At 44.1% G+C, this 26,668-nt stretch overlaps 1 protein-coding gene across 1 annotated transcript in view; it reads left to right on the top strand.

Moving 5' to 3' along the window:
- Positions 1–14,350: 14,350 nt before the first annotated feature.
- Positions 14,351–26,668, top strand: part of ANKFY1 (ankyrin repeat and FYVE domain containing 1) — a 116,965-nt gene continuing 104,647 nt past the window's right edge. Inside the window, exon 1 of the mRNA XM_082245963.1 lies at positions 14,351–14,474. Within this exon, the coding sequence (XP_082102089.1) occupies positions 14,465–14,474 (10 nt within the window). The 5' untranslated portion in view covers positions 14,351–14,464. The remainder of the gene's footprint in view (positions 14,475–26,668) is intronic.

The following is a 26,668-nucleotide window of genomic DNA, read 5'->3' as shown; positions in this document are numbered from 1 at the left end:
CTTCTCAACAGCTAAGGCTTAGTCTATTAAACCCATCTTCTTTGTAAGCCTTGAGTGTCTTTCAGCGGTCAGAGGCTTTGTAAGGATATCTGCTGTCATATCCTCGGTCGGGCAATAAAGTAGCTCAAGAAGACCTTGCTCTTGAAGATCCCTAAGAAAGTGGAACTTCACGTCAATGTGCTTGGTTCTTGAATTAACTCCTTCCATGCGCGCAAGTGCGAGGCATTCTTGATTGTCCTCATAGATTTCTGTTGGTCCCAACTGTGGTTGACCCAAATCTGTTAATAGCTGTCTCAGCCATATAACTTCTTGACTTGCCTGCGCTGCAGCAACGTATTCTGCTTCAGTAGACGACAGTGAAACAGAGAGTTGCTTTTTACTAGTCCAACTGATGGCACCTCCTGACCGAAAAAATAAGTATCCACTGGTAGATTTCCTGTCGCTGGTGTCTCCTGCCCAGTCAGCATCCACATATCCTGTTAAGGTGCTTTCATCACTTGCTGGTAACTTTAACTTGTAGTGCAAAGGCCCTTTAAGATAGCGAATGATTCGCTTTACAGCATTCCAGTCCTTTTGACTTAGCATTGAAACCTTTCTGCATAAGATTCCAATACTTGCTGCAATGTCAGGCCTTGTAGCAATGGTAAGATACAGCAATTTCCCTATTGCCTTCCTGTATTGAGTATTAGTAGGTAATGGGTTATCTTGGCAATTCATCTCCTTTAGGTAGTTGGTTTCCATTGGAGACTTTACTGGTTTGGCATCTTCCATTCCAAATGTTTCAATTATTTCTTGTATTTTGTGTCTTTGGTTCAGAAGAAGGCTGCCATCTTCCTCTCTCTCGATCTGGATGCCGAGGTAATTCTTTATGTTGCCAAGATCTTTGGTGTTGAAGTTCTGATTTAGTATTTCTACTTCATCCCCTTCTTGCTCAAAGCAAATCAGGATATCATCCACATAAATAAGCATATAGACCCGTCTGTCTGCCAATTTCTTTGTGTTTAAGCAGGGGTCTGCTTTACTCCTCAGAAAGTTTTAATGTGTAAGCACTTCATTTATTTTTATATTCCACGCACTGGCTGCTTGCTTTAGTCCATATATACTCCTGCAAAGTTTGCATACTAGGTCTGGCCTTTGTTCATCTTTGAACCCTGGTGGCTGTTCCATGTAAATTTCTTCTGTTAGCTCGCCATGTAGAAACGCGGTTTTCACATCAAAATGTTTCACTTGCATTTTCCTTGTGACGGCTATTGTCAGTAAAGTCCGTATTGTAGTGTGCTTGACTACTGGTGCAAATGTTTCATCATAGTCCTCTCCGTATTTTTGAGAATAGCCCTTGGCTACTAATCTTGCTTTGTATCGCTCAAGTGTGCCATCGGCATTGTATTTCACTTTAAATGTCCATTTACAGCCTATGGCTTTCCTTCTGGGTGGCAGTTCTGTAAGTGTCCATGTTTTAGTGTCATGCATGGATTTTATCTCTTCATCAGCAGCCTTTATCCATTTACTTGCTTCTTGTTCTGAAAGCTGAGATATGTCTTCCCAGGTTGCAGGTTCGTTGATGCTGGCAGTACTTGCTTTGTATAAGAGACGTACAGGTGGTTTACCTTTGTTTTCTCTTGTTGAACGTCTCAGTTTTGTGTCTGAGCCTTCTTGTGTCTGCTCTTCAGTACTGGTAGAGTCTGCACTCACTTCAACGGTTTGTTCAGAAGTTACAGAGATAGGCTGGTCAATGTCAGTTTTCTCTTCTATTTTTGCTTCTACTGTTGTCATTACATTGTCTCTTAAATCTTCAACAAAAGTTATGCTGTTGCTAATGGTAACCTTGTCTGTTTTGGGATTTAGGATTCTGTAACCTTTGACATTGTCACTGTATCCAACAAAGATACCTTCAAATGCTCTGTTTTGGAGTTTGGTGTGTTTTTCTTCAGGTATGTAGATGAATGCTTTGCATCCAAAAACTCTTAGGTGGTTTACATTTGGCTTCTCATTGTGCCAAAGTTCATATGGAGTTTTCTCTACTGTTCTGGAAAGAAGTCTATTCTGCAAATATGTAGCTGTCATAGCTGCTTCACCCCAGTATTTTTGTGGTAGTCCAGAGTCTGTCAGCATACATCTGATCATTTCAGTCAGAGTTCTGTTCTTTCTTTCAGCTACTCCATTTTGTTCTGGTGTATATGGGACTGTCTTTTGATGTTCTATTCCATTCTGTTTTAAGTACTCTTGTATCTTATATCCTGTGAATTCACCTCCATTGTCACTCCGAAGTATGAGAGGCTTCCTCTGAAACTTGTTACTGGTCTTTATTATATAGTCTTGTAATTTGTCAAAAACCTCACTCTTGTGTTGCATTAGGTAGGTGACTGTGTATCTTGAATAGTCGTCTATGAAAGTCACTATGTACCTGTAAGGGATTAGCTCGGTGGTAGGCGTGGATGACCCCTTGGGGGGGTGCGTTTTCACAGAGAGATAGCCGAGCAGTGGTTGCAAACAACACTTTGTTTTATTCATGCAATTTACTTCACACAATTTCAAGCCTCAAAACAGCCAAAATAAAATAAAACAAAATAAATCCTTGCCACTGTGGGCGGCTACCTTCTCACACACTGGAACCTATCTAATGAAGTCTGTCCCCAACCTACTGTTGGGCAGACTTGGCTGGTCATACAGCAGACTCTCAATAGTCCATGTTTTATCTCTTCACACGGCAAACAGTTCATTTAACATGTCCCTTTTTCCTCTTCATATGGAACATGTCCCTTTGTTTTCTTTCCACATAGAAAAACAGTCCATGTCCTCACCTTTGAGAAGTCTTCACACTTGTTTACCCTCCTTAGCGCACATCACTTCAGGGGGTCTTCTCCCATGCTCACCAGCTTGTCCGGAGGCACTCATTTGTCTGTCCTCCTCTCCCAGCCCACACGGCGACAGGAGGCAGCAGTCCTTCTCCCATGCCCACACGCCGTCGGGAGGCACATGTCTGTCTGTCCTCCTCTCCCAGCCCACACGGCGACAGGAGGCAGCAGTCCTTCTCCCATGCCCACACGGCGTCAGGAGGCACACGTCTGTCTGTCCTCCTCTCCCAGCCCACACGGCAACAGGAGGCAGCAATCCATAGACTTCCTCTGGACAAATTATAGAGGCCTTCATTTCCTCATTCCGAACAGCTGAAGGCCTTTCAACTTCCTGCTGGCTAGCTCTGTAGCCAACACCCTATAGTAATTAGTGAACTTTCTAAATCAGGTGGAAATGTATTTCCTGCCTGTGACTACATTCCCAGATTTACCTGACTTCCTGTCACATACCCCCCCCCCCCCTCTTGTTTCAACCCTAGGGTTGGGACACAGATTTCCAGGCACGCATGTGTCAAGCACTGCTGACTCTCACTGATAAGCCTCCTATTATCCTCAAGCTTCCGAATGAAACTGTTTCTGTCATCTTCATTGACAGATTTCTCATAATTGTCACACAGTATGTCTCTCATCTCATATACACATTCCTCAACTGCATTTTTGGCATCATTTCGCTCCTTCTCAAGTTTGTCTTGCATACAAGTTTGTCCTATCCGCCATGGAGGACCGTGATCCATAGGCAACTCAATTGGGCTAGTCTTAATGTCTTCAACATTCTTAAGACCCTCTCTCTGCAATCAACAAATGATTTCCACAACACTTTGAGAACCTCTGCTTCACTTAGCTTTGTTCCAAGAAATGTCTGTACTTTATCAACTTTCCTTCCATCATCATATGGGTCAAAGGCAACAACACAGTTGAACCCAGCGATCTGGGTGGTATCCATTATAGACCTCCTCTCTGCATCAGTGAAGAAGCATGCAACTGCAAAACTTTCTTTTACAGGTTTCTTCAATGCACTTTCTGCTGAACTATTTGACCGCTCAAGGTCACCTAGTTCCTTTTCTCTATCTGAATTCCACAGGGAATGCATCTCAAGATCACGCTCAAACTTCTGCCACCTGTCTTTCACCAGTTCCATTTTGGAAATATTCCCTGAAAGGTACTTATTCATTTGCTTCACGTTTTCACCAACAGCCTTAGTTTTCTCCACTAGGTGGCGTTTGCTTTTTTCTCCCAGATTTATATCACTTGCTTTAGTTTTCTCCGCTTTAGTTTTCTCCACTAGGTTTTCAGCCTGAACTGAGAAATCATCACATTTCTTACACAGCTCCTTTGTTTGCTGAAGCTCTAATGATACATTTTCCAATGCTTGAAGTTTTTGAAGGAACGGTTTATTCCAAAGGGGTGATTCAAACAACATGTCATCACATTTCTGAGGCTCACTCAGGACAGACCCCAAAACACTGATCCTTCTAAAAACTGCATCAGGCACACTATCCCCTCTTTGGGACAGATCCTCTGTTGCCTGTAATTCCTCTTCCAGTTCCTGCAACGGAATCTTCATCTCTTTTACTTGCTGTTCTAAGGCTCGCTTAGACTTTTCTAGCTCCTGAACGCTTTTCCCAACATCATCCTTGGAGCTGACCAATTCTTCCATTTCTGTACACAGCTGTTGGTTAACTCTTTCTAGTTCAACCTTACACTCTAGAGCTTCCTCCAAGGAGCGAGCCAAGAACAGGGCTTTGCTCTCGTTATCACGCGCCTCCGTTTTTGCAAGATCGCGTTCTTCTGAATATTTTGCAGACACAGTCTTCTCCTCACCAAGCATCTGATCAAACTTCTTTTTCACATCTTCAACACACTCTAATGAACCAACGCTTTCTTCCATGCGTTTTTCATATCCGCTATCTGAGCTTGCAATGTTGCGACTTGCTCTGGTTTTTCTTTGCTTCCTCCTCCTCTTTTAATTGTTCCAGGAAGCCATTTTTCTCATCTTCCATTTGTTTGAGCTTTGTGCTAAAACTCAGCCTTTGACACCTCTCTTCCTGTAAGAGTTCCTGCGTGTCTTGCAGCTGCGATTCCAAGATAGAAAAATCTTCCGCAATTTCTCTAGATTTGCTGTCTGCTTGAGAAAGCTGATTTTTAACATTGTCCAGCTCAACCTGCAGTCGGTTTGCCTTCTCTGACAGCTTAGCACACACTCGGTCACCTTCTGACACCTTGACTTGCGATTCCTGCAGCTGTGCCTCTACTTTTTTTCTCTTGTGTTCCGAATCTTCTTTTCCCTGCATAAGAGCCTTCACCTCACTGGCTAGCATCTGGGAGTAAGAATGTAATTCTGCCACACAGGCTTCTTTCTCCTTTAACTGCTGCTGGACATGTTGGCCTTCCCCTTTCCAAATTTCACAGTCCGTACGCAATTCATCTACCACATTGCTCAAAGTGGTGAGCTCATACACAGTACTCAGTAATTTAGCCTCTCTTTCACTTTTCTCGTTGTCGCTGAGAGACAATGTCGTTTTCAGAGCAACATTCTGTTCCTGCGCCCCCTGCAGGTCTATTTTTGTAGCTTCCAAACACTGAAGACTTTTTTCCAGCTGATTACGCAACTCCAACATTTCACACATACTTTGCTCCTGCAAAGTCTTAACTTCAATTTCCTTCTCCATAAGGATGGTATCTTTCTCCTTTATAGTGTCTTGACGTTTTTGCAACTCGACCAAAAGAAGAGCAGTGGTTTCTTCCCACTGTGACACATGAGACTTGAGTAGTTCATTCGTTTCCTGCAAGTTTCTATGCTCCATCTTAAGCAATTCCAAGGCTTGTTCCTTTTCTTCCATTTTCCGTTGCAAGGCATCCAACTCAGCCCTGCACACATACTCGGTTTCCTCCAAACCGATGGCCTCCATTGGCTGCTGGCGTCTCTGTTTCCAGCCTGCCATGCTCTCTTGGTGAGCCTTTTGTTGAGCTGCAAAGCTCCGCTGTTTCAGCATCTCCCCCCCCATTTTGAGTTTACTTTTCATCTGAGCACACTGCGTCTCCATAGCAGTTTCATCAGTGTTGCTAGGGACAACAACCTTCCTCTTTAGTAGACTCTCTTTAGGCATGGATGGGGCTCGTTCAGACGGTAACATCCATAGAATCCGGTCCCTCATTTCATCTATCTTTGCGTTTTTCAGGCGTTTTTATCGCCCCATCTTCAATAACTCCACAAACAAATTTTTCACAGTCCAGCAAAAAAATTTTCAGACCACTGTCTCTTTAACACATGTAGTTTTTTTTCTCTCTTGCAAGATCTCTTTTCCTGCGCACACAGTTTGTGCAGTCCCTTGCACCAGACACAACAAAGTTCATCAAAAAATTTGAGACCGCTGTCTCTTTAAAACACTTTTCTCTTTCAGGATCTTCTTTCCTGCACACATAGATTGTGCAGTCTCATGCACCAGACAAAGTTCATCAAACATATGCACTTCTTTGCAGGGATCTCTGCTTCTGCCCGCATCCTCCACCAGATGTAAGGGATTAGCTCGGTGGTAGGCGTGGATGACCCCTTGGGGGGGTGCGTTTTCACAGAGAGATAGCCGAGCAGTGGTTGCAAACAACACTTTGTTTTATTCATGCAATTTACTTCACACAATTTCAAGCCTCAAAACAGCCAAAATAAAACAAAATAAATCCTTGCCACTGTGGGCGGCTACCTTCTCACACACTGGAACCTATCTAATGAAGTCTGTCCCCAACCTACTGTTGGGCAGACTTGGCTGGTCATACAGCAGACTCTCAATAGTCCATGTTTTATCTCTTCACACGGCAAACAGTTCATTTAACATGTCCCTTTTCCTCTTCATATGGAACATGTCCCTTTGTTTTCTTTCCACATAGAAAAACAGTCCATGTCCTCACCTTTGAGAAGTCTTCACACTTGTTTACCCTCCTTAGCGCACATCACTTCAGGGGGTCTTCTCCCATGCTCACCAGCTCATCTGTCTGTCCTCCTCTCCCAGCCCACAGGGCGACAGGAGGCAGCAGTCCTTCTCCCATGCCCACACGGCGTCGGGAGGCACACGTCGGTCTGTCCTCCTCTCCCAGCCCACACGGCGACAGGAGGCAGCAGTCCTTCTCCCATGCCCACACGGCTTCGGGAGGCACTTGTCTGTCTGTCCTCCTCTCCCAGCCCACATGGCGACAGGAGGCAGCAGTCCTTCTCCCATGCCCACACGGCGTCGGGAGGCACACGTCTGTCTGTCCTCCTCTCCCAGCCCACACGGCGACAGGAGGCAGCAAACCATAGACTTCCTCTGGACAAATTATAGAGGCCTTCATTTCCTCATTCCGAACAGCTGAAGGCCTTTCAACTTCCTGCTGGCTAGCTCTGTAGCCAACACCCTATAGTAATTAGTGAACTTTCTAAATCAGGTGGAAATGTATCTCCTGCCTGTGACTACATTCCCAGATTTACCTGACTTCCTGTCACAGTACCTTTTGCCTCCAGGTGTAGGTGGGTTTAGGGGACCACACACGTCACTGTGAACTAAGTCAAGTGGTCTTGAAGCTCTCTTCTGACTGACTTTGGGAAGTGTTGCTCTTGTAGCTTTGGATTTAATGCAACATTCACACTTCACAGTAACTGGACAAGGGGATATTGTTAGATCCCTTGTCAGATTCCTCCTCTGTAGTTCCTGTATGCATTCTGGGTGTCTGTGACCTAGACGTCTGTGCCATATATGTATACAGTCATTGTGCTTGTGTTTACATAGTCTCACCTTTTCCTTCACTGTGTCGAGGTGATATAGATGATCATCCAGCTTGGCACTTGCTACTGTCTGGTTGCCGTTTAGGATTTAACACTTGTCACCTTGGAATGTTACAGTGAGTCCTCTGGCTGTCAGACGCTTCACAGATAAGAGTCCTCCTCCTAGATTAGGAACATAAAGCACATCTTTCACTGGTATGGCTAGATTGTGTCCCGCATCATCAGGGCATACAAGGGTTCCATGCCCATATCCTTCTGCATGTATTTTGCTTCCATCTGCAAGATAAATAGTTTCTTTGTTGTTCAGATCAAGTTCTGAGAAAAAACTTCTATCACTTGTCATGTGACTGGTTGCCCCCGAATCGATGCACCAGCCTTGACATTTATTGTTGCCTGTCACTTTAAAGTGGCATTCCAGTTTCCTTCCCATGGATCATTGATTGTGGCTTTAACCTTTTGTTTAGCATAAGAGGGACGCTGTCTTCTTTGCTCTGCTTTCCATATAGTACAGTTTTTCTTTATGTGTCCTTGTTTGTGACATCTGAAACACACTCTGGTCTCTTTCCTGTGTAACCTTGCATCTGTAGTTTTAAGAGCGGTTCTGGTGTCGGTTTCTGTGGAGTCATGCACTAATTCCTTTCTTCTCTGATACTCATCTATGAGCCTGGTTTTTACAAATGATAGCGTCAGATCTGTCTCAGGTCGTGTCTCCAGTGCATTGATCAGTGCAGTATATGTATCGGGCAAACTGCATAACAACATGGCTGCACCGTGGCTGTCTGTTATATTCTCCCCGATTGATCTGAGTTGCGCAATCACTTCCAGCATTGCGTTTATATGCGCCTGCATGTCCTGTTCTCTGCTAAGTCTCATTCTGTAAAGTTTCCGCAGTAGAAACAGCTTGCTGTTTAAACTGGATCTTTCATGCAGTCTTTTTAGAATGTCCCACATGCCTTTTGCTGTGTCCTCATGGCGTATATGAATGAGCTGATCATCCTCCACTAGTAAGCTTATGGTGGCCAGTGCCTGTCTGTTTTTCTTGTCCCAGTCCTGATTATTGTCCTGTGGCCTCTCTGTAGTGGTAACCTCCCACAAGTCATCTCTAGATAATAGCATTTCCACTTTAAACTTCCATAGCTGATAATTGTCATTGTTCAGCTTGGCCACTGAGAGTTTAAGTTCTGAGTTTCCAGACATTTTTCCCTCCTTTATATATAAACAGTCTTACTTGTCTATAGGAGATGTCACTGGAAACCTTCCTTATGTCGATCTCCGCATCAGTCACACTGTTTCCCGTTGAAGGCTTTGTTCTGCCTGGGCCGCACCTGGTCATAAGACTTTATCCGGATCCTGGGCCCATAACCTATTGCAGAGTGCGATCACTGGGTGCAGCGGAGTCCATTCAGATCAGACATTGTGGAGTAAACAGGAACTGGCTTCTTTATTGAAACAGAACACAGAAATCAAATATGTCACCTCATCATAATAAGAACAACAGACAGGAAGAGATAACCAACAGGTTCAGTGCAGTGTACAGGAAATACACATAATAGAAAATGCATAGCATATCACTTGGCATTAGCGACATCTACTGTCCTATTTACGAACTGCAATAGACTAAGCTTAAAGTTGTTGTATCTCCAACATTTATAACGACCAGTGTGCATGATGCCTAAGAAATTGTTGTTCCCTTGGCTGTAAGTGAGAGAGATTCCCTCTAATGGAGCCCTGGATAGCAGAGAAAACCTTTTAGGGGTTCTAGTCCCATTTTCATATTTAAAACTAAAAAAAAAATATATACAATTCAAGGTTGACAGTGGAGCAGGAGCCGAGTGGAAATGTGTTTTAAAGGGTACACTAGCTCCAGTGCTATCTGTTTAAGGTAGATTTTCCCCTCTTTTGGGAGATTAAGGCCTCATGCACACAGGGCGTTTTTTTACAGCTGCTTTTAGGAGCATCAGGCGTTTTTTTTTTTTGCAACTTAAAAATGCCCCTCTATGTTATTCTATGACCTCATGCACACATAGGCTTTTAGGAGCTGTAAGTGGCATAGATGTTTTTAGGCTGTAAAAAAAAAAACAGGGTATGCGACCCTGCAAGATGTTTAACTCGCGGGCCAGCCTCTGTCCAAGCACGCACTCGCTGGCTTGGCTGGGGGACCACTGGATCTAGATTATTCAGCCCGTCGCCAAGCCCTGCAGTTGATTGTAGATCTCCAGAGAGAAAAAAACAAAAAAGATGTAAGGAAGGGGAAAAAATTGCTAGGACCAGAGATCCCAGCCCGGAGCCTAGGTCCTTGATTCTGACTAGACAGAATAAAACTGAATACCCTTCTGCCTGGGCAGATCAGATCAAGGGCCCATAGAGTAGATAGGGCTTTGTCTGGGTCTGCTCTGCATATGTTGAGTGGACACTTACATGTCATCCGCCCACTTTTCTCATTGTGGCCTGTGACCAGTTGCCAAAGCGCTAAAGTGGCCCTCTCTCCTCAAAAGGTTGGCTACCCTTGCTGTAGGAGCATGAGTCCCGGATAGAGATGTGCGATGTAGCAGCCCTACCCCTTAGTTTTGCCGTGGTGTGTGGAGGGGGGAAGAAGTCCCGGATGGAGAGGTGCGCTGTACTGTAGTGCATTCAGGAGCCCCATGAAGAAATCATGAAGATCTCCTGTGAAGTTGATAAAAGTTTTAAAAGTGCAGCTTCTGTCATGGCTGGCCTAACATTTTCATTACTATGGTTGGCAAGTCTCACTATTCTTCCCTACCTCCTCCGCCCTGAGAGGAAGTGGCATCATTTTACACATGTCACTGTTTTAAACAGCTTCTGTGTCTCACTGGCGTCCGGGCTGCTGAGCTATCGCCGGATGTCACGATACACGTGTATACGTGTGGTCCTTCTGGTTCCCTGTATGCTACCGCTCTGAGAGTCAGTATGCAGTGGTCAAAGATGTGGCTGTGACGTCTCTACGTTTCGCTACCTTATGTGTAGCTTCGCCAGGATGACGATTCCCCATCCTTAAGTGTCTTAAATAGATCCTCTCTCCCGAGGGGGGTCGTCCTTCGTGCAATTTTCTTAAAGTGACAATACATCTTCCAGAATAACTCTGTATTGCTGTCCTTCCAATAAATCAATATTGACTAATTATTACCAATCTCGCACCTCTACACACACACACACACACACACACACAGGTGGGAACCAGATAACATCCATTCTATCTCATCTAATCACTAATTGCACAAAGTTGGATATCATCGTAAAATCACTAAATACCTCACCTAGATAGGGGTGGGGGCGAGATAGGGAACAACCACATCAGGGAGAGGAGATAGATTAGGGGGAGGTAGGTTATCCCCACAAATTGTTATAGCCTTAAGTATTTTTGTTTATATGCAGTTTGGTTAAATAGCAGGGCACCACTAACGTGGTTCAGACACTGGTAATTTTGTTTATACTATCCAATCTATCCCCAATTTTGTTTTTTGAACTGTTTCTCAGCATACAGTACTGGCAAACTTCATGTTATTGAAGGAAGAATGGAAAAACTGTACATTCTTGACAAACATCTACTGCCATCTACCAGGATGATGGAGATGAAACGTAAGGTGGACCTTTCAGCAAGACGATCTCAAGCATAAAGCCAAGGAAACTCTCAATTGGTTTCAAAGAAAGAAAGAAAAGAAAACTGCTAGAATGGCCCAGCCAATCACCTGACTTAAATCCAATAGAAAATCCATGGAAAGAACTAAAGATCAGAGTTCATAGAAGAGGCCCATGGAACCTTCAAGATTTGAAGGTCGAATTGTGTGGAAGAATGGGGCAAAATCACACCTGAACAATGCATGCAAATAGTTTCTCCATACAGGAGGCGTCTTAAAGCTGTCATTACCAACAAAGGATTTTGTATGAAGTATTAAGGTGCTTTAACATTGGATTGTGGAGCAGCTTGCAGCAGGAGGTCTGTTGCGTCTCAATCACTGTTTCAGGTCCGAATTTTCGGAAACAGACCACAAGATGCACACGAATTTCCTACAAACCCACGTGCAGCTTTCCTGGAGCTGTGTGAACAGGCTCCTGACATGCGAATTGGATGCAGGGAAACAGTGTGAACTTAGCCTAAATAAATTTCATTTAGCGTGTTTAATACCTTTTCCCTGTGTCATTCCATTTTATTATGCAAAGTTATGTATTGAAGTTATACATAACTTCAATTCTGAACGTATTTGTTTTGGTTTCTTTGTATGTATGGATTGCATGGGTTGTTACCGACATGCGGTGAAAATATATTGTCTATAGCACCTTCAGAAATATACAGTATCTCACATAAGTGAGTACACCCCTAACATTTTTGAAAATATTTTATTATATCTTTTCATGTGACAACACTGAAGAAATGACACTTTGCTACAATGTAAAGTAGTGAGTGTACAGCTTGTATAACAGTGTAAATTTGCTGTACCCTTAAAATAACTCAACACACAGCCAATAATGTCTAAACTGCTGGCAACAAAAGTGAGTACACCCCTAAGTGAACTTGGCCGAAAGTGTCAATATTTTGTGTTGCCACTGTTATTTTCCAGCACTGCCCTAACCCTCCTGGGCATGGAGTCCTTCAGAGCTTCACAGGTTGCCACTGGAGTCCTCCTTCACTTCTCCATGATGACATCACGGAGCTAGTGGATGTTAGAGACCTTGTGCTCCTCCACCTTCCATTTGAGGATGCCCCACAGATGCTTAATAGGGTTTAGGTCTGGAAAACTGCTTGGCCAGTCCATCACCTTTACCCTCAGCTTCTTTAGGCAGTGGTCATCTTGGAGGTGTGCTTGGGGTCGTTATCATGTTGGAATACTGCCCTGCGGCCCAGTCTCCAAATGAAGGGGGGCGATGCACTGCTTCAGTATGTCACAGTACAGGTTGGCATTCATGATTCCCTCAATGAACTGTAGCTCCCCAGTGCCAGCAGCACTCATGCAGCCCCAGACCGTAACACCCACAACCATGCTTGACTGTAGGCAAGACACACTTGTCTTTGTACTCCTCACCTGGTTGCCACCACACACGCTTGACGCCATCTGAACCAAATTAGTTTATCTTGGTCTCATCAGACCACAGGACATGGTTCCAGTAATCCATGTCCTTAGTCTGCTTGTCTTCAGCAAACTGTTTGCGGGCTTTCTTGTGCATCATCTTTAGAAGAGGCTTCCTTCTGGGACGACAGCCATGCAGACCAATTTGATGCAGTGTGCAGCGTATGGTCTATATGCATGTAGAAAGAAAGTGGCACTTCCAGTCTCAGGAAAGTAGAAACTTGAGTTTTATTTCTTCAAATCAAAAAGTCCAACATTGACATGTGCAAGACAAACAGGATAGCAGGAAACGCGTTTCACACCATGTGCTTATTCATTGCTGCTATTCAGTCCTTTTCTTTGGACTCTTTCAAAGTATGGTCTAAGCACCGACAGGCTGACCCACCCCCCCCCTCCTCCCCCCACCCCTTTAACCTCTGCAGCAATGCTGGCAGCACTCATACGTCTATTTCCCAAAGACAACCTCTGGATATGACGCTGAGCATGTGCCCTCAACTTTGATCGACCATAGCAAGGCCTGTTCTGAGTGGAGCCTGTCCTGTTAAACGGCTGTATGGTTTTGGCCACCGAGCTGTAGCTCAGTTTCAGGTCTTGGCAATCTTCCTTTAGCCTAGGCCATCTTTATGTAGAGCAACAATTCTTTTTTTCAGATCCTCAGGGAGTTCTTTGTCATGAGGTGCCATGTTGAACTTCCAGTGACCAGTATGAGAGAGTGAGAGCGATAACACCAAATTTAACACACCTGCTCCCCATTCACACCTGAGACATTGTACCACTAATGAGTCACATGACACCGGGGAGGGGAATGGCTAATTGGGCCCAATTTGGACATTGTCACTTAGGGGTGTACTCACTTTTGATGCCAGCGGTTTAGACATTAATGGCGGTGTGCTGAGTTATTTTGAGGGGACAGCAAATTTACACTGTTATACAAGCTGTACACTCACTACTTTACATTGTAGCAAAGTGTCATTTCTTCAGTGTTGTCACATGAAAATATATATAATAAAATATTTACAAAAATGTGAGGGGTGTACTCACTTTTGTGAGATACTCTATTTACCTTTGAAAAATGGTAATGTGTTCAATACTTATTTTACTGACGTTAAATTGTTTAGTATGCGTAGTCTTGCTCTTACAATTTTTTTCAGATGAAAAATGAACGAATGAAACGAAAATCAGACCTTATGGTCACTTACGATAAAAAATTTCTAGCCTGCACCTTCGGGTTTTGTAGTCTGAAAAGTTGGAATCGGATTTTGAAAGCACTATACGAATGATCAGATAATTGGCTGTTTTTTTTTTTTTTTGTTTTCCAATCTTCTTATCGTGTGTCGGGGCCTTTACACAAAAGTTCACCCCTACCTACACACATACATCAAAATGGGCCCTTAAAGTTATTTTCTTTTTGTTTTGTTCCTTTTTTCCTTTTGTTTTGTTTTTTGGAGCTGTATCTGAGTGGCAGGACGCTGACAGCCAAACTTTGCAGGAACAGAACAGAAGTAAAAGATGCTCTTAGTGGATCAGTAGGCTGCTGTTCTTGTGGTACAGAAGCTGGATGCTTTGTAAACACACCTAATCCATGTGCTGTATAGGAAGCTGCGTGTCATGAGGTGTCCGCCGGAGGGCGCTGTAGCTCTTCGGAGCGCTGGAAGATAATGGGTAGCGCTTCGGCAGTGAAGAGGTGAATGGACGCGCACTCTTTCACTTCCCCTCGGACGCTCTTCTCTCCGCCTGACTCGTTCTCGCGATAACAGCCGGGCGGATCCATCATGGCGGAAGGTAAAGAAATGGGCCCTGCGGGGATACAGTGGGCAGGTGTAGGGATCGGGCAGCAGATGTTATCGGGATGGAAGTGTCAGTAGGGAGGAGATGGACAGTGGCTGCAGAGGATGGCCTTATCTTCCTAGAGGTGTGATCGATGGGGGAGAACATCATGTATATGGGATGATCGGTGTACACAGCTGGACGTGTGATATAATACATCACATAGGACTGTCCTGGACATCTCCTTATTCCACTGACATGCTGCAATCTTCCTCCACTCACATCTCATGGAAGCTTTCCTCTATTCATGCTATTGTAGTCTATTGCAGCGTCTGTTCTAATAGTCCCTGGTGATCCTGACACAAGGGTCCTTGTCCAGGTGACAACGCTCATCACACAACATGATCTGCTGTTGTCACCAGTAGGAAACCCACCCTGAGACATGTCATACTTTCCATGGATACATGGAGATGGGAGATCAGCAGCACTGAGATAGTATACAAAGGTTACATCAAATATTCAATGATCTGTGTGATACCCAGTGCTTAACAAACTGAATGTTCTCCAGGTAAAGTGCTTGTAAAGGCAGAAGATTTTTTTACCCTAATGCCCCGTACACACGTGCAGATTATCTGCAGACTTTTGTCTTCAGATTTACCTTTTCTATGTAGTGCAAGGAGCTGCCGGATTGCATACAAATTGAAAGTGTTTAGGTTTGACCTCATATTATATGGTTTTGGTAAGTCTGCAGACAAAAGTCTGCAGATAATCTGCACGTGTGTACGGGGCATTAGGCCCCTCTTACAAAGGCTTTATGATTGGGTCCACCTGTCAGTTTGTCAGGCGGACCTGATTGGATGCTCCATGCACCTCTATGGAGCAGCGTATGTCAGCTGTGCTATCTGATCCTGTCTGTGAAATCCAGATGGACGGAAACCCTATTTTCCTTCTGGAGGATCGGATTGGATAGAATCAGATGAGAATGGATAGGCAGCCCATTTCCACCCGATTTCACAAAGAGGAGAGCGGGGCTCTGACAGGTCTGTCTCTGCAAAGTAAGCGGAGACTGAGCTGTCATCCACCTGCTTAGCAGCGATCGGCGGATCGATCACCGCTGAGCTAAAGACACACCGCTCGTGTTAAAGGACCCTAAGGCTCCTTTCACACATGTCCGCTCCATTTTCTGCTCAGCGGGGGATCGATCCCCACTAAGCAGGCGGATGACAGCCCTGTGTGCGGAGATAGAGCTGTCAGGTCCCCGCTGTTCTCTATGGGGGAATAATGAGAACGGACCGCCTGTCCGTTCTCATCCAATCCCATTCGCCAGACAGATGGAAAATAGGGTTTCCATCCGTCCGGATTTGACGGACAGGATCTGATGTCTCTGCTGACATCCCCTGCCCCATAGAGATGCATGGGGCATCCGTTCAGATCCACCTGAAAGACTGACAGGCGGATCTGAACGGTCCGCTAGTGTGAAAGGGGCCTAAAATAGAAGTCCACCCTAACACTAAAATCCCTGTATCTACAGACATCCACGATCTAACACTAACCTATCTAGCCCAGTCAAGAAGAAATCGGTATACATACTTTTTTTGAAACCGATCCCATGCAGAGTTGTCAGCCGCGGCTTCGCTGTGGAGGCGGGTGCAGAGGACACAACCCACAACAGAAGCCCCATAGTAAGTCTATGGGTGACGTCACTTCCAATTAATTTCCCAGCCGTTGTCTGCCGTGTCCTCTGCAGAGCTTCCCGCCGCTGGAGACGGGACCAGATTGGCTTAAAAAAATGTATGTATACTGATTTCTTCTTTACAGGGCTAGATAGGTTAGTGGTAGATCGTGGAGGTGTACAGATGCAGGGATTTTAGTGTTAGGGTGGATACATTCTATACAATTTTCTTGAGATTTTTTTCTTTAGATTTACCAAAACCATATAATATGAGGTCAAATCTAAACACTTTCAATGTGTATGCAATCTGGCAGGCCCTTGCACTACATAGAAAAGGTAAATCTGAAGGAAATCAAACAACAAAAGTTGTATAGTGTGTATCCAGCTTTAGGGTGGATTTATCCATCCTTTAAAGTATAACTAAAGGCAAAACTTTTAAGTTTTGGATAGCGTGCAGAGGGATTAGAACACCTGTCAGTTTTTATTGCTGTCTGTGATCCTATTCACCCTCTCTATTTGTCCTGTTTACCATTATCATTGAAAGTAAGAGAACTATCTGGGTTGTCCTCAGAAAAGTAAAAGAGGGATAATCTTCCAATGGGGACACTAGTTCTGGTGACCTGGGATCCCCAAGAAATTCCCTTAGTTTGCAGGGATTTCTGCTCACTTCCTGTTTGGCTATAGGACAGGAAGTGAAGGGAAATCTCCGCAATGGAGCAAAGATGGCGAAAAAAAAAAAAATCTGACCGGGGTTATAACCCTCCCTTACTCTATCCAAAATGGGAATAAAAAATTTACCTATAGTTATACTTTAATACATTGTATGCATTAACCACTTCAGTACCACGCTATAGCTGAATGATGGCTACAGCACGGTCGCCTAGTTCTGGGACGTTGTCCATGGATGGCCTCCCAGAACCCCACGCCCTGTGACCACTGTGTTCTTCAGACACAGCTGATCACTACGGATGGGCTCAGGCGTGTTTTGGATCCTAGTCCCTACTCACCTGAGAAATCCCACCAGGAAGCCATCACTGCACACTGCCAATCATATGTAGTGTGTGTATGTGCAGACCAGGAAGTGCCTCGCTACCTATGATTGGCAGTGTGCAGTGAGGGCTTCCTGGTAAGAATGCTCAGGTGGGACTATCACCTGAGCATGCCTGAGTCCATCCCTACTGATCACAGATCAGGGTAAAAGGCCAATCACCGCGGCCCTTTACCGTGTGATCAGCTGTGTCCCATCACAGCTAAACACATGTAAACAGACTTGCCGCTTATCGGCAGACTTTTCCTCACGCTGTGTCTGTGTCAGGAAAGGAATGCTGATACCCGACAAGGCTTTCAGTGCACTGTTTACACTGATCATCAGGGCATCATCAGTGCCCATCAGTGCAGCCTTATCAGCACACCTCCGTGAAGAAGAAAAAATACTTATTTGCAAAATTGTATAACAGAAACCTAAGATAAGAGACCTGTTTTTTTGTTTTTTTTTTTTGTTTAGCAAAAAATGAAAAACCCAGTGGTGATTAAATGGCACCAAAATAAAGCTCAACTCTTTAAAAAAAAAAAATGATGAAAATCTCATATGGGTACAGTGTTGAATGACTATGCAATTGTCTTTCAAAGTGTGACAGCACTAAAAGCTGAAAACTGGCCTGGGTAGGAAGGGGGTGAAAGTGCCCAGTAATGAAGTGGTTAAAGTAAAAAAAACCTTCGGTGTGCAGCACCCCCCCCCCCCCCTCCCAATACTTTCCTGGGCCAGATCTCGATACAGCAATGTGCATGTGAGCACAGCCTTCTTTGTCCTCTCCCTCCTCGCCGGACATGGAGGCAGTCATTGACTCATACTGCTGTCAGTCACAGCCAGCGAGCATGGGGCAGAGCCAAGCTGTGCTCTGTATGTCAATGGATACACAGAGAGCAGCCAGGGATTGGGCCTCAATAGATGCCCCTATAGCAGTGATGGCAAACTTTGGCACCCCAGATGTTTTGGAACTACATTCCTTTAAATGCTCATGCACTCTGCATCATGTGAAATGTAGTTCAAAAACATCGGGGGTGCCAAGGTTCGTCATCACTACCCTATAGCTATGGGGGTCTAGTTCCAGAAGTTCCAGAATGTCTGAAAATGAGCTACATCTCCAAACAAATGTAGGTGCGTTGAAAGATAGTCACTTTGTCAGTTTAGTATAAAGTGACAAAGTCCATGTAAAGCCCAATCCTGACTCCTTTATACTTGACTCTCCAGCTCTCCCCTGCCACAATGTCCAAAATGGCTGCTGTTAGACCTCAATTGTCAGCCACATGACAGTGGCTGATAATTGGCCGCTAGGTGTGAGCAATGCATCTTGGGAGGAAGTCACATGCTCCCCCATACCTGAAAGCACTGGCCATTTTGCGGGGGGGGGGGGTGTACAGGGAAGAAGTGACCATGAAGTAGTTGTGAGTGAGGCTAGGGCTCATTCTCACATGCAGCAGCCCTTCCCACTCCTGTGAAAAGCAATCTGCAGTTGGTTCCGCAGGTAGGTGGGAGGCAATAAGTTACCTTCTCACAGCTTGTTTTACTTCTAACTGCCTGCTTTTACCACAACCAAGCCCCAGCCCTCCCCCAGTTGCATTTTTGTATAATTTTTACATAATTTTCACATGATTCTGGAAAAGACTTTTGCATAGTTACATGCAATCAGATTGGACAACGGTTCCATCTAGTTCCACCGATGAAAAAAAAAAAAATGAAAACCTCCATGATACACAGTTGATCCAGAGGATGGTAAAAAAAAACAAAATAGCACAGCTGATTAGCTCCAGTGGGGAATAATTTCCTTCCAGATACCCCTGTTAAGCAAACAGATACAGTGGGTACGGAAAGTATTCAGACCCCGCTAAATTTTTCACTCTTTGTTATATTGCAGCCATTTGCTAAAATCATTTAAGTTCATTCTTCTTCCTCATGAATGTACACATAGCACCCCATACTGACAGAAAAACACAGAATTGTTGCAGATTTATTAAAAAAGAAAAACTGAAATATCACATGGTCCTAAGTATTCAGACCCTTTGCTCAGTATTTAGTAGAAGCCCCCTTTTGATCTAATACAGCCAGGAGTCTTTTTGGGAAAGATGCAAAAAGTCTTTCACACCTGGATTTGGGGATCCTCTGCCATTCCTCCTTGCAGATCCTCTCCAGTTCTGTCAGGTTGGATGGTAAACGTTGGTGGACAGCCATTTTTAGGTCTCTCCAGAGATGCTCAATTGAGTTTAAGTCAGGGCTCTGGCTGGGCCATTCAAGAACAGTCACGGAGTTGTTGTGAAGCCACTCCTTCGTTATTTTAGCTGTGTGCTTAGGGTCATTGTCTTGTTGGAAGGTAAACCTTCGGCCCAGTCTGAGGTCCAGAGCACTCTGGAGAAGGTTTTTGTCCAGGATATCCCTGTACTTGGCCGCATTCATCTTTCCCTCGATTGCAACCAGTCGTCCTTTCCCTGCAGCTGAAAAACACCCCCACAGCATGATGCTGCCACCACCATGCTTCACTGTTGGGACTGTATTGGACAGGTGATGAGCAGTGCCTGGTTTTCTCCACACATACCGCTTAGAATTAAGGCCAAAAAGTTCTATTTTGGTCTCATCAGACCAGAGAATCTTATTTCTCACCATCTTGGAGTCCTTCAGGTGTTTTTTAGCAAACTCCATGCGGGCTTTCATGTGTCTTACACTGAGGAGAGGCTTCCGTCGGGCCACTCTGCCATAAAGCCCCGACTGGTGGAGGGCTGCAGTGATGGTTGACTTTCTACAACTTTCTCCCATCTCCTGACTGCATCTCTGGAGCTCAGCCACAGTGATCTTTGGGTTCTTCTTTACCTCTCTCACCAAGGCTCTTCTCCCCCGATAGCTCAGTTTGGCTGGACGGCCAGCTCTAGGAAGGGTTCTGGTCGTCCCAAACGTCTTCCATTTGAGGATTATGGAGGCCACTGTGCTCTTAGGAACCTCAAGTGCAGCAGAAATCTTTTTGTAACCTTGGCCAGATCTGTGCCTTGCCACAATTCTGTCTCTGAGCTCTTCAGGCAGTTCCTTTGACCTCATGATTCTCATTTGCTCTGACATGCATTGTGATCTGGAAGGTCTTATATAGACAGGTGTGTGGCTTTCCTAATCAAGTCCAATCAGTATAATCAAACACAGCTGGACTCAAATGAAGGTGTAGAACCATCTCAAGGATGATCAGAAGAAATGGAAAGCACCTGAGTTAAATATATGAGTGTCACAGCAAAGGGTCTGAATACTTAGGACCATGTGATATTTCAGTTTTTCTTTTTTAATAAATCTGCAACAATGTCAACAATTCTGTGTTTTTCTGACAGTATGGGGTGCTATGTGTACATTCATGAGGAAGAAGAATGAACTTAAATGATTTTAGCAAATGGCTGCAATATAACAGAGTGAAAAATTTAAGGGGGTCTGAATACTTTCCGTACCCACTGTATTTCCTGAACCAACTATCCTTGGTGTTGACATCCATATACCGTACCTATGTTAGTATCCAGTTCATTTTTTGCAGCTCTTTGTTATCCACTTGCCTACATGGCACTTGTACCCCCTTCTTGCCCAGGCCAATTTTCACCTTTCATGCTGTCACCATTTAATAAATGCGTGGTCATGCTACACTTTACCCATATGAAATTTGTATCATTTTATTCACACAAATAACCAAAATACCAAAACTTTCTTTTGGTGGTTTTTATTTTTTGCTAAACAAACGAAAAAAGACTGAAAATTGTAAAAACAAAAAACAGTTTTCCTACTTTGTTATAAAATTTTGCAAACAGGTAATTTTTCTCCTTTACTAATGTGCACTGATAGGTGGCACTGATGAAGAAGCACTGGTGGGCACTGTTTAGACTGCACTGATCATCGGGGCACTGAATATCAGTGCACATGTCCCTAACGCAAGCTGGCTACCGGCTCTCTCCTTCACTCCTCATGCTGTGAGCGTGAAGAGAGAAAAGCCGATAAGTGGCTTGTGTTTACATCCTGTGATCAGCAGTCATTGGCTGACAGCGGGCCCTTTACCCCAATCTGTGATCAGCTATGTCCGAAGGATACGATCATGGGAAGGCCTCCATGGACGCCCTCCCGGAATTGGAAACCCGCAAAGACTGTAGCTGTCTTTCGGGCGGCAACAGTGTTTTTTGTAACAATGTTACATATTTGTGGATTCATATAGTTATATTAACCAGTTCCTGCCCAGCCTATAATTAAATCATGGCAGGGCGGAACTGCACTATTTTCAGTTAGGCGTAAATTGACGTCCTCCCCAGAACTGACGTGACCTGTGGGCCGTGCTGGGGCACGATCTGTCACAATGATGACAGTTCATTGCACCAGCCTGCTGCCGGTACCATGTTATTGCTGTGACCAATCACAGCAGGTCACATGACAATACAGAGACTTTTTTTTTTCTTTTTTTAGATTTGCAACTAGAGTGTGTTAGACATTTTAGTTGGTAATCAGTGTGCTTTCCTTAACAGCTTTTGAGACCGGGCACTTTAACACACATTGATTACCATATTTACATCATGCTAATCTCTTATATAAATCTTTAGAAGATTATACAGCCTTTTATTATGATTGGATTAGCAGAGGGCTTTGTAAATGAGGGAATGAGACAACTAAAATAAGGCATTGATCACACTGCTCTCTCCACTGTTGGTGAGGAATTGTCAAAGACTTGTCTTTAGGAACTGAGAAAGTGTTTTCCTCTTCGCTTATACGCTTGTACATAGCTGGGTGAAATAAGTAACCGATGTATATTGTTTAGAATGATTAAGTCAATAATTAACACCTCTGTGCTTTTGGGACTTGGAGGCTTAGAACATTTCCTACAGAAGACTATCTTGAGACTATTTTAAAAGAGAAATCCTGGCAAAAACCCAAAATTCAGCAACTTTGTTTCAACTAACCGCTTGAGTGTTTTTTCTTTTTATAACTAAATATTCTGCATACTGGTGTATGAGTGTCTGCTTTTAATATTGGATGGTGTTTGTTATAGGGATGCACTGATACCATTGTATCGAAGTACCAATACTTTTTTTTTGTAATCGTTGATTCCAAATACCGATACACACCTGTTTTGTTTATACTTCAGCTGTCAACAATGGTACAAAGCATTGAAACGTCATTTAAAAATTAAATACATTTTTTTTTTTTTGCGCCTTTTTTCAATGTTAAGTGTGTAAACATATGTTTAAAGGTGTAAAAATATTAACGAACAAAGCGGAAAAAATGTTTTTAATTATTAATAGTTTATAAAATAGAAGTTAACAAAAAAAATAAATAAATCAGCAGCAAAATAATAAATGGAGGAGAATAAGGAGTCATTAAAGGATCATTAGTGTAAATTAGGGGTTAATAAGGCGGGTTAAACAGAGGAACAATTAATTTAAAAAAAAACTTGACGGGTTTTTTTAAGGCCCCATTCACACTAGTGTGACTTGTCCCGCGATTTTGGACCGCAAAATCGCATGACAAGTCGTTTTCCATTATTTTCAATGAGCCCCATTCATATCAGTGCGTTTTGAAGTCGCACCGACTTCAAAGTAGTTCCTGCACTACTTAGCCATGATTTTAATGCGTTTTGAGGCATATAGCCTTGCCATTGCTTTCAAAGTCGCGGTAAAATTGCGTCGCATAAGTGTGAAAGGGGCCTTAAACTGACTTCATCTGCAGATCGAAGTTCATCCCTTTGATCTGTAGATAGAGAAAGACAGTGAGATACAAAAAGAAACAATGTTTCTTTTATCTCTTGGCTGACGGCTCCAAATGCCGGGACTTTAGTTAGGCTACATGTACATGGGACGTTTTAAAAAGTCCCTTGAACGCTGGAATTTAAAGGATGTTTAAAACGTCCTTTGTGTCGCGCTTGCAGCCACGTTTAGCGAGCGTTTGCACTCAGAACCGTTTCTAGAGGTCAAAAAGTCATTCCCCCTTTAAGATGGAAAAACGTGGGTGGTCGCGTTCGGTCACGTTTTTGCGTTTGAAACGCGGGTAAACACACGTTCTGAACATCCTGAACGCAAATAATTGCTTTTCAAAAAACGACACTGAACTCAACTGCCTCTAAATGACTGTAAACGACTCTGTGTACATGGACAGATAAGATAACATAGAGGAGGGTTCTGGGGCTTCTGAAAAATATGCCCAACCTCTCAAAAACGTCGGTTTACAAGTTGTGTTCATTAGGCCTAACACTTTGAATGTCAACAGGGGAACTTGGCTGACAGATGAAAGTAAAAATGGGGGGGGGGGGGGGCATGGCCAAAATTAAACAATGATGTAAGCTAGTATCCCTGCCCTTTGTTTTTATTTTGGCTGTCGACTGGGGAATCTCCTAGCTAACAGCTGAAATTAGTCATCTGTTGCTTGGAAACTGGCAGCCGTTCTCATCCTAGCAACCATGAACCCTCTGCAGGAAACTGTCCCTTTAAAGCGGTACTACACTGCATCTGAGCACCACAAACCAAAAACGCTATCTAATTAATGTTTGCTATTCAAAGCAAACTCATCCATCCATGTCTCCATGCTTTATTTTGCTGAGAAGTCACTTTGAACAACCCCCTAGCATCTCTGGCCAGTACCATCTAGACTGATTAAGGGCAGATGATTTATGTAGCATTTACTTCCTGGAATCCATCTGCCCTTACCTTAGGCATGCAGACAGGAGGGTGTGCTTAGCTGAGAAAACTCCTGCTCCCCTCCTGAGATGTATGATATCATTTGCCCAGGACTAGAAACCAGCAGTTAACTTAGGTGTGTATAAAAAAAATAAATAAAAAAAAAAAGGTTTAAAGTAAATATGTTATACCTTTCCATCAATTTACTAATGTTGCAATACAAACATTACAATTAGTCAATGTTGATTGAGAGAGTGAAGGTCCGTTTTTTAATGACCGCTTCCTAGCATATATGCTCAAATCTGAACACAGGCATCTGTGCCCCAACTCAGAGTTGGTCTTAAAGGAGAAGTTCACTTTAAAGAAAAAAAAATAATTAAATGCACATTTATTATTTTTTGTTGCAGGAGCCTGGAAAGCATTGTTCCAACAATCAGCAGATCTATGATGCCATGCAGGTCTCCTGCACACTGTCCGTGTATCGGTTCATCGTACATCCTGTACGGTTAAGCCGATACTCCTTGACAGGAAGACTGAATGAACTACTACAGCGCTGTGGTAGCTCATTAAGACCTACAAGTCGACAGCTGCAAAGGAGGTTGGGGCTTGTAGTTTATTCAGCCGCACGGAGCTGTGTGTCTGAATGATGCTGCCGTGTGGGCGGAGCCCTGCAAGGTCACGCTGTATTTAAATAGTGGCATCTTGTACAGGGAACTTCTCACCATATTGCTGCCACAGGGGGTGGGGGCGGTGGCTGCAGCACTGGGAACATGTTACATGTTTCACCCTAAAATCGGGTGGAACATGCAACATGTTCCCAAAGGTTAACTTATCCATAACCACTTGCCGACCGAAGTACATATACTGCGGCGGTCAGCCCCTCACAGGCAGAGTGACGTATCGGTACGTCACTAGCATGTGAGGCTCTGGGGAGCGAGCGCGCACCGCCGGCGGCGCGCTCCCGGACCCCCCCCCCCCCCCCGCGCGCGTGTGACCGGCGGACCCGATGTCCGCCGGTCACTCAGCGATCGTCGGGGGAGAGGGAGAAAGTCAGGCGGCTAGTGTAAACAAGCTGCCTGTCATTCTCCCCTGTGTAGAAACAATGATCATACGGTTCTACTATGTAGGACCGTTGATCATTGTTCCTACAGCTCAAGCCACAGCCAATCACAGTTAGAATCACGCCCCTAGGGACACACACAGCCCCTCCCTCTCAAATAAAGTTAACCCCTTCACTGCCAGTGTAATTTTACAGTAACAGTGCATATATATATATATAGCACCGATTACTGTAGAAATGTCACTGGTAACCCCAAAAGTGTCAAAAATGTCAGTCAAGGGTCCGATCTGTCCACCCCAATGTCGCAGTACCGCAAATAAAATCGCAGATCACCGCCATTACGCGTTAAAAAAAAACAACAAAAATGACAAAAATCTTTCACTTTGTTAGTAAACGCGATAACTTTTGCGCAAACCAATCAAAATACGCTTTTTTTTTTTTTACCAAACATATGTAGCATAAAACAAATTGGCCGAAAATGTTAAAAAATTTAGATTTTTTACATTTTTTGGGGGGGAATTTCATATAAAAAAATTTGAAAAATATTATTTTTGCAAAATTTACGCTATTTTTTTGTTTATAGCGCATGATCAAAAAATTGCACAGGTGATCAAATACCACCAAAAGAAAGCTCAGTTTGTGGAAAAAAAAAAGGATGTCAAATTCGTTTAGGTACAGCGTCGCACGACCGCGCAATTGTCCGTTAAAGTCACGCAGTGCCGAATCGCAAAATACCCCCTGGTCTTTAAGCAGCCAAATCCTCCGGGGCTTAAGTGGTTAAATTACTTAAAGTGATAGTAAGGCCCCTTTCACACAGGCAGACCATTCAGAAAGAAAGCAGGGATGTTTTTCAGGCGGACCTGAATGGATGCCCCATGCATCTCTATGGGGCATTGGATTTCAGCGGAGACATGTCAGCTGACATCCGATCCTGTCTGTCAAATCTGGACGGATGGAAACCCTTTTTTCCATCCGTCTGGCGGATCAGATGAGAACAGACAGACGGTCCGTTCATATCCAATTCCCCCATAGAGAAGAGTGGGGACCTGACAGCTGTGTCTCCGCACACAGAGTGGAGACAGAGTTGCCATCCTCCTGCTCAGCGTGGGATCGGCGGATCGATCCCCCACTGAGAAAAACTGAGTCCGCTCATGGACTACCGTGTGTGAAAGGGGCCCAAAGGCATATTTCTGACACTATGGTCCATTTCGCTTGCCCTGCACCTAATTCATGAAAGCTTTGCTCCAGTTTCAATACCAGTACCGACACATGCTGCAGATTTTAGGTAATTCTTACTACTGCAATGACTGTGTCAGATTCAAAAGAACTACTACCACCAGTTTGCAGATACAGTAATTAAAGTGGTTGTAAAGGCCAAAGGTTTTTTTTTTTTTTTTTTTACCTTGCTGCATTCTATGCCCCCCCAGCCCCCTCTAAATATATAGCTGAGCCCGATCTCGATCCAGTATGTACACACAAAGGCTCTCTCCCTCATCATTGGCTCAGATACAGCAATTGGCTTCTGCTGCTGTCAGTCACTGCCAGTATACCAGAAGCGGAAGGCAGGGGGCCAAGCCCTGCTCTCTGTGTCTCATGGACACACAGCGCGCGGCTCGGGCGAGAGCACGTATGAGTGCCCCCATAGCAAGCTGCTTGGGGGAGGAGCCAGGAGCTCCGGCGGGGGACCTGAGAAGAGGAGGATCAGGGCTGCTCTGTGCAAAACCATTACACAGAGCAGGTAAGTATAAAATGTTTATTTTAAAAAAAATTTTAAAAATGTTATAACTTTATTGCTTTTCCTCTAGT

This window comes from Pelophylax lessonae (assembly GCF_965119305.1).
Source record: "Pelophylax lessonae genome assembly, chromosome: 2".
In the NCBI taxonomy this organism is placed as follows: Eukaryota; Metazoa; Chordata; class Amphibia; order Anura; family Ranidae; genus Pelophylax; species Pelophylax lessonae.
The sequence above is the reverse complement of the archived record's forward strand: the minus strand, read 5'-3'. Positions and strand labels throughout refer to the sequence as shown.